General features: G+C 29.4%; 3 protein-coding genes across 4 annotated transcripts in view; 1 reads left to right on the top strand and 2 right to left on the bottom strand.

Annotated features, from left to right (window-relative positions):
* The window catches only part of LOC107883796, a 2269-nt gene extending 1640 nt beyond the window's left edge, over positions 1 to 629 (top strand). Inside the window, exon 2 of one of the 2 annotated variants that reach the window (XM_016804495.2) lies at positions 466 to 546. In XM_016804495.2, the coding sequence (XP_016659984.1) occupies positions 466 to 528 (63 nt within the window). In that variant the 3' untranslated portion in view covers positions 529 to 546. Of the gene's footprint in view, positions 1 to 465 lie in introns of both variants that reach the window. The other variant, XM_016804494.2, reaches the window with a different exon arrangement.
* Positions 630 to 2181: 1552 nt separating this feature from the next.
* On the bottom strand, positions 2182 to 6221 carry LOC100575457 (dentin sialophosphoprotein). The gene is made up of 6 exons (XM_029490349.1): positions 6004 to 6221; positions 4769 to 4860; positions 4181 to 4615; positions 3971 to 4069; positions 3652 to 3716; positions 2182 to 3565 (listed from the first exon to the last, which is right to left on the bottom strand). The coding sequence occupies exons 4-6, from the start codon at positions 4055 to 4057 to the stop codon at positions 2404 to 2406; spliced, it is 1314 nt and encodes a 437-aa protein (XP_029346209.1). The 5' UTR covers positions 4058 to 4069; positions 4181 to 4615; positions 4769 to 4860; positions 6004 to 6221; the 3' UTR covers positions 2182 to 2403.
* Positions 4154 to 6056, bottom strand: LOC115034154 (dynein assembly factor 1, axonemal-like). Its single transcript, XM_029489975.1, has 4 exons — positions 6004 to 6056; positions 4769 to 4860; positions 4394 to 4615; positions 4154 to 4323 (listed from the first exon to the last, which is right to left on the bottom strand). Exons 1-4 carry the CDS (start codon positions 6054 to 6056, stop codon positions 4154 to 4156), a joined length of 537 nt encoding a protein of 178 aa, XP_029345835.1.
* Positions 6222 to 8122: the final 1901 nt, after the last annotated feature.

Below are 8122 nucleotides of genomic sequence, written 5' to 3' on the forward strand. Positions count from 1 at the left end.
TTTGTCTAAAATCGCGATTTTTTCCTTGAGGGAGAGATCTTTTCGAGACATATATTCACGTTAAACTGAAATGCGGGCATTGACGCGTTACAGAACACGTGCCGTTTATCGTCCATAATGATTTTTATTACTTTCGATGAACACAATACACAATCTCGTAGATATGACGAAATCCGATTAAATTTGTCGTTTTTAGATACATATTATGTGTATATTCTAACGCTATGATAAAATAAAATTGCCCACATAAACCGAATCGAGTGCCCATATTACGCGGTTAGATTTAACATTGTTAATATACATTTGTATCGGGACCAGACCTGTTTGCCCACAATAAGCGGATGCCCGTATTAACCGGTGCCCACAATAAGCGGATTCCACTGTATATATTATATAACGTTATAGTTTAGGTTAGATACTTAGACTTTAGAGTAAAATAATAAAACTAATAAACCCAATTTATAGAAACAATTGGAAGAAATTTACGATATCATTGAAAGCGAGAAAAGATCAAGACGTGACAAATAATCTCCATATACAATTCATGGGCAAACACGTGGAAAATGTCGATAAGGAAAAATATATTTCTGTTGATTGAATGTTAAAATAAACAACTCTTAATGATGAAATCATGAAACTATAACGTCTATAACAATAAATTATATACCTATACCACCTTTAATCACTATAGCAATAAATTATTGTTCATTATATACAGTAATGAGCCACGAGGCGTGTTGGTGTATAACTATTTTACAACAGACAGTGAAATACCCTAAAGACTTACTTCTTATAGACTATATTACGTATATTATAGTTTATAAATAATGGATCAAAAATATAGCACTATTCAACACTTCAACAACGATATAGAAGACAATTGTTGTTGAGTTTAATGTTTGGACTAGGTTCCTGCTTACATAAATTAGTAAAGACCGTATCTGAGTGCATTTTAAATTTAAAATATGCATGCAAACATGCATTAAAAAAAGTTAAAGTAGACAAGAAAAAAAAAATACAAAAGATTAAATTTTAATTTTGCAGTGTTAATTATTTATTAAGTTTATAAAAATTTTTATAACAAAAATCAAGTAATGATTTATGGACATTCATTAATGCATTTATATGATGTTAAAATAGCGATATTCATTTTATACAAAATCCGGTCTTTAATCATTAGGTATATATAATTGTACATATTATAGTTCGTATAAATTTAAAACTTCAAAAATAAATAATAAAGAACATTTATTAAGAATTATTTAAAAACTTTTCATTCTAAATATTTTGTATATTATAAATATATACAAATAAAAATAATCAATATAATATATAAAAAAGAATATTTGTGTGTTCTTGTCCATTGATGCATTCCTAAACCGTCCAATTATGATAAAATTTGGTACAGAGATAGATTAGATCTCTGGGAAGAAGATAGGCTAATAATAAAAAGGGTAAATTAAAGGTCCAACCCAGGGAGTTGCTCAAATAACAGAGACTTAGAGATTTACGATGGAAATGTTTGTTTATAAATGAACAAATGATTGCTATTGGTTTTAATAATAATAATTGTTAATGCCTGTTAGCGCAATGGCACTTATGTGCTTATGTATTTTAGTACAAAATGTCTCAAAACCGTACAATGTTTTTGGGGGACCAATTTTTCGCATTATTTTTTATTTTTTTTTTTATTTTTTTATGTTTCTTCTTTATCTATGCATACAGATGTTTGGTTTTTTTTTATTCATCGGATTTTAGTACGGTCAGGTTATGTTAGGATTTTGTATTAATTGATTGTATTTAACGCGTCGTATAGGTTGAATTAAGTAAATACGACAAACTTGGTATAACTTTGATACTTTAGAGTTAAATTATACACTTACGTACAAACCACACGGGGTCCGCAATCTACCGCAGTTAGATTACCTACCTGATAATATATACTGCTCGCGTAATCACAAGCAGATCTCACGGACAACGCCCGGTCAGGATGGCTATACATTAAAATATAATATGATTTAAATTTAAAAATACATTGCTTCCACTGCAGCGTGTTACACCCAAATGAGTTGAACGATCACAATTTTTTCCCGGGCAATGCCGGGTAATGTAGCTAGTATAATAATAATATTTAATTTAAACTGATCCAATTAGTAATACAATTATTTTGATTTGTAAAAACTTGGGTATTTATTTAAAAATTAATAAATATAGAATGAAAATAAACAAATGTATACTATTGCTTTGGTGCGTTATATTCAATAGCTGATTATAATTTTTCAAAAAACAAATATTAATTTTATAACATTATATTTAATAACTATAGAATTAATCAAAGCTATAAATTAAATATTATTTATTTTAGTATACTTTACAAAAATGTGCTTATGTTTTATGATGATTTTATTCAGAACTTTTTTTAATAAAAAACTCATCTTTTGTTTGAGGTGGCGACAGCCATGGAAGTTGAATAGGAATTGCTTTAATTTCATTTCGATCAGATTCGCAGGTTTCAGTTAAACTTAATTCTTCTCCGGTATTATCATGATCAATTATGTCAAGAGTATATAACCTTTCTGCGCATAATATTTGTGAAGTGTTAATAATTTGCTCTGAACGTAATAAAGGTAAACCTTCGACATCTTGTCTTTCATTTAAATCGGGATTGTTGCACGTTTCAGAATCGTTGTCCTTTAATGTGTTGTTAATTTCGATTGAACCGCCGACATTTCGATGATGATTATTAACCACATTCTTATTGTTATAGTTTTCATTACTATTCCCGTCGTCAAGTTTTCCGCTTTCATCTGGATTTAATTCGTCATTCGCGTAATTCATCTCAGCGGAAACGAATTCATTTTCGATAGGTTCAATCGTCAGCTCGGCCGAGTCGTATGAACATAAACGGTCACCGGTACGCTGTTCGAGAGATGGTTTTGCATTATTGTTTGTCGCGATGTTATTCGGAGACGCGTCGGTTTTACTGTCGGCAAAGTGTTCACATTTATCATCCAATCTTTCTGCAAGTTCGTCACCATCTTCTGCGATAGCGATGATCGGGGGGCGGCTTGAATCGATGTCTTCTCGGCTTCCGCTGCTGCGGTCCACCGCGGTGATGCAGGTACTCCGGTCACCAGCAGGCATTCGATCACGCGGGTAATCTATGATGTCACTCTCGGGGTCGCTTAAACCTTTATCGTTATCACGTGTCGATTGATCAACAGAATCGTCAGCAGCTGTAGTGTCGTTTTCACCATTGTTATTATCGTCGATTTCGCGTACCAATAGATTTGCGTCTATGACGGACGATCCATCGTCGGTGGAATCGTCGTCTGAAGAATCGCATTCATCGTAATAGTCTTTGGACACAATCAGACTGTCTGTAGAATCTCTCACGTCGACGCCTTCCCGGTGGCCGCTGTCCCCGGAGGCTGACGGAGTAATTTGTACATTCCTATTTCGACGCATACTCATTAGTGCGTTTACGGAATCCGAAATAGTTTTTTGTTCGACTTCGTTTAATTTGGTTCTCATGGCTTGTTCCGCTTCGATACCACCCGTACTCCTGGATATATAAAAAAACGTATTTCACTATTGTACTTAAGTGGGTTTAAGTATTGTTTTTAACTGAAATTTATAATTAATTCTCACCAAGCTTCAGCACACAAACGGTCCTTTTTGAATATAGGCCTCTCGTCCAGGTTACGAAGTTCTTTCTGTAAAGATAAACACAATATTCGTCTTCCTTAAATGAAATATAAAATGTAGTATGTTAATCAAATAACAAAATAAAGTATGAAAACGTTTATTATTTTTCTACTTGAGTATAATATTCTCCACTTGATTTTGTAAAAGACAAAAACAAAAATAATATAAGTTGAGCAACGAGGCTACTATCTACTAGCTACTATACAAACAAATAAAACGATAATATATACTGTTTAGTATTTAACATAACTTTACAACTTACACATTTTATAGTTAATGTTTTCCGATAGTTTTTTATCTTCGAAATCACGCTATTTCCAGTTAAAGACAAAACTCGCAAAGATTCCATGTTGGTAAAAACCTATAAAATTAGTAGGTATACAAAAAAACATTGAATATTTTATGCACTATTGTCTATTAGTTATAGTTGCTAGTTAGTAGGCACTTAGTAGTTTGCTAAATAGCGACTTACATCAATGATTTCTGGATCATCTAAGTAGTTAAATGAAAGATCGAGTATAGACAAGGTTTTACAGTTGGCCAAATGAGCAATGTCGCTCGCTGTAGAAAGCTTGTTGTGAGATATAATCAACGAATTTAGGTCCTGCAAGTGATCTAAAATTCATTAAGAAAAAAAAATAATAACTATCATTTTTTAATTAAACTCGCCTGATGCATGACTTGCCTAAGTTTTCAATAATTTTAACGAAATTATGGCTCAAATTTATCGTGTTTAGTTTGATCAAGAAATCAAGATTTTCGATTTTGGAGATTGCGTTGTTGTGCATGTACAAACCGACGAGCTTTGTTTGATTGTCGAGTCCAGAAATGTTTGTTAAGCAATTGTTTTCTAACCACAGACATTTTAGCCCAGTATATTCTTCCAAGTTTTCAATCTTTGAAAATCCTTGAAATAACATTATGACATTAGATATATTAATTACAAATAGCCACGTATCTGTAGAATTAAAGAGCTGGGCAGAACTTTCTGTCCAAATAATTATCATGGTGCATTTGAATATTATGCGTAATCTACGCAGTAAGCATATTTTTCACATACCTCTAAAATGAAGATACAGTACATCATTGTGACTAGGTATTAAGTACAATTTATTTTGTTTGCAACTTTCCTTGATCGTTTCTTTTGTCATTCTGAAAATTGTATTTGTATCTAATTTTATTTATTCTTATTTATTCATATTTTTATTACTTAAAATAAAAACGAAATATCATAGTTTCATTTAGTGCAAAATACATTATATATTATATATTATATAATGTAGCATAGCGATTGTTTTATTATATGCTAGCATTTACATTTAAAAAATCTTACTCTAATTAAAATTGTATAATTATGGTGCTCTATAACTTGATTTAACATATATTATGTATTTAATACATTTTAGTGCGGTGCTGTGCGTGCGGTATGTACCCTGCAGTACCTATAGATTTTGATTAATTGTACATTTTTAGTTCAGCATTTATTAATTAGTGATTATATTATGTTCATCAATTCTTTATAACTACATAACATGGTACTGTTGTGTCCATTTGCCAGGTCTTGCACTGTGATATCACAGATTAAATGAAATTTTATTTAACTTGTGATAATATGGTTTTATCAGCTGAAAATAGCCAATAATTACCAATTATCATTTCAAAAATGTGTTTGGATATTTTACAACTTGTTAAAATAATTTAAATTTTGTCACAAACTCAAAATATTTATTACTGATTAGTTAATAGTTTTACAATTTGTATGTTGTTTACCTTGTATAACGGATGGGAAAAAAAATATTTTTATTGTTTTGACAATGGTTATACTTTTTGATCATAATTAAAAAATATTCCTACCATTGTGAATTTTGTAACATAAAAAATGAATGTTTTTTCATGTCTAATAAAAATAGGTCTCACAATTTAAAAAATTGTTGTGCCCCCTCGGCCACCAAAGTCTGAACACGCCTATGGTCAAAAACGACTAGTTCTCAGGAAGATTAAACAATCATTGAAAAATCAATCAAAATCGTAGACAATAGTGTCTGGGCTGATAATTAATGTAATTTAATATTCATTGTACCAACTTTTATGCTAACTATTAAGTAGAACTTTAAAATCGATTCTTCATTATTTTTAAGCGACTTAAGATAATCAGATTTTTATTTTATATAACTTACTTAAAAATGTTTGATTTTAATAACACTATAAGACAAAAATGTCAATTTTTGACTTAAGTCATTTATACAAAACGTCAAAGATATAATACAATGTAATATAATATTAATTGTAACGTACCCAGGCTCGAGACGATTATGAAAACAACCGTTCAATTCATCAGTTTTTCCCATCTTGCCGATAATTACTTATGATTGGTGTTTGTATTATTTTACAAATATTTTTTATTACAGCACTTTTTATGTTTAGTCAAGTTCTAGAATCCAGAGTGAACATAATATTTTAATCGATAATATACTGTATCCATAGTAATAAGTGGTAACTGATAATAATATCATAGGGTAAATGAAACAGATCCGTTTCTATAGAAAATAATATTTACTGAACGACTATACTATAATATACTATACTATAATATACTATACTATACTATACTATACTATACTATAATAAATATGGTAGCGTCTTGGTTAAACCTTAAAATATTATACATTTTTTATTTTTTTATTAAATACAAATGGGCAAATAGGCCCTGCAAGTTACAATTATAGTGGTATAAGATAACTGAAAAAAGTACATTCAATATAGTATATGATTAATGAATACAATTTTAAATAGGTATTAAAGAAAAAATTACGGATGATCATTGGCTGACCTCGTCATCCGGTCAATAAAATGCTCGTTTTTTAAATAATTTGTTGTGCAATGCGAAATGAAAAATGCGGAAGTACCTACCTACCTATTTTTTTTATTTTTTTTTATACGTGGTGTAACAAAACTGGGAGAGTTTACAATTACCCCATCACATGAATAATTAAGTAAACTAGACTTAACTAGTGCAAGAAAATAAGGGGTGACTGTTTCTGTGCGGATTTTTTATAATTTATTTATGTTACTATAAGCAATATAGTTTTCTACAAGTAGATATGTCGTATGCGGTAAGTTGAACTAATTTTTGGCAGAAATATATAATTTATTAAAAAGGTTATAATTATTGTAATATTATTTAATTATTATTATTAACTAATAAGTAATTTACTCGTACTGTGATAAATGATCGTAATATAAATTAAAATTAGTCTAAATATTTTGAAAATGTTATTGTTGTTTAACTTTTTAGTTTATCCTAATTATTTTGAGAAGTAGTGGGAATTTTTTACACCAAGAGGCAATGACACAAAAAACGTATTTTTGTAAAATAAATACACAGTTCATAATGTACATAGGTACCAGCTATGTCATGTATATTATTATAAATTATAAAACTATTTTACTAAAAACGAAAATTGTTAGTTTAAATAAATAAAATATAACATTACCTAATATCTACTTACAACTAATCACTAATGTAACAAAAAATTAAGAAATATAACAATATTACCTTGGATTGGATAGGTACTACCTATATTATAAAAATGTGGACGCAAGTGAGTACTGTTCTGCTGTACATTAAGTGTTATGTGGGTCACTGTAATGGATGTGTTAAATATAAAATCAATGACCTACACGAACGATTCTGAGCAAAGGAGTGAGCTTAACAAATAATATTTTTAAATTGGATAATTTTTATTCTCCGGTTAATTACAATAAAATAAGAAAATCATTCGACGATAAATTGTTAATTTAAGGGTGAATGTCCAATGTCATAAAAATTTGAACTTTAAATGATCATAAAAATTAATTTCACTTACCGGTAAACTTTTTTTTTGTAGGTTAAAAAATATACAATAAGGAATCTTATATTCAAATATATTCAAATCTCAGATATATAAAAAAAAGGTGGGCAAGTGGGTGTCACTTTGCTGTACAGTAGGTTACAAGTGGGTCACTATAATGGATGGTGTTACATTTGAATTCAATAATATAATATCATTGTATAAGAAAAACGATTCTGTGCGAAGACAGTCAGTCAGCCTATGATATCATTAAGTGTATATTTGATGATATTAATGATTTTATTATGAATATAGTAATTTATATAATATGAGACCTATTAACGTGAATTGATTTTTTTGTAAAAATTCCTGTTTTTTCTTAATTTTTGTAGTTTTTCTCCACGTTTTCGAAAACTACCGGGAATTGTCAATGTTGACCTCTCAAATGCATCAACCAGATTCAATTCCCCACCAACAAAAGTTACTTAAGTTGAACATTTAATCATTATTTCGACTACTTATCATTCAAAAACATATCAAAAAAAATTCTCTCCGTTCAGATCTAAAATTATAAGTCAATATTA

This window comes from Acyrthosiphon pisum, chromosome A2, assembly GCF_005508785.2.
Source record: "Acyrthosiphon pisum isolate AL4f chromosome A2, pea_aphid_22Mar2018_4r6ur, whole genome shotgun sequence".
NCBI classification, from domain to species: Eukaryota; Metazoa; Arthropoda; class Insecta; order Hemiptera; family Aphididae; genus Acyrthosiphon; species Acyrthosiphon pisum.

Bases quoted from the DNA above. Each gene is read 5' to 3' on its own strand.
- LOC100575457 (XM_029490349.1), bottom strand. From the start codon at position 4,057: ATGGAATCTTTGCGAGTTTTGTCTTTAACTGGAAATAGCGTGATTTCG. The intron at 3,717-3,970 runs GTAAGTTGTAAA...TTATCTTTACAG, and splicing joins AAACATTAACTATAAAATGT to AAAGAACTTCGTAACCTGGA. The intron at 3,566-3,651 runs GTGAGAATTAAT...TTATATATCCAG, and splicing joins CGTTTGTGTGCTGAAGCTTG to GAGTACGGGTGGTATCGAAG.
- LOC115034154 (XM_029489975.1), bottom strand. From the start codon at position 6,056: ATGGGAAAAACTGATGAATTGAACGGTTGTTTTCATAATCGTCTCGAG. The intron at 4,861-6,003 runs GTACGTTACAAT...TACAATTTTCAG, and splicing joins CATAATCGTCTCGAGCCTGG to AATGACAAAAGAAACGATCA. The intron at 4,324-4,393 runs GCAAGTCATGCA...AATGAATTTTAG, and splicing joins TAAAATTATTGAAAACTTAG to ATCACTTGCAGGACCTAAAT.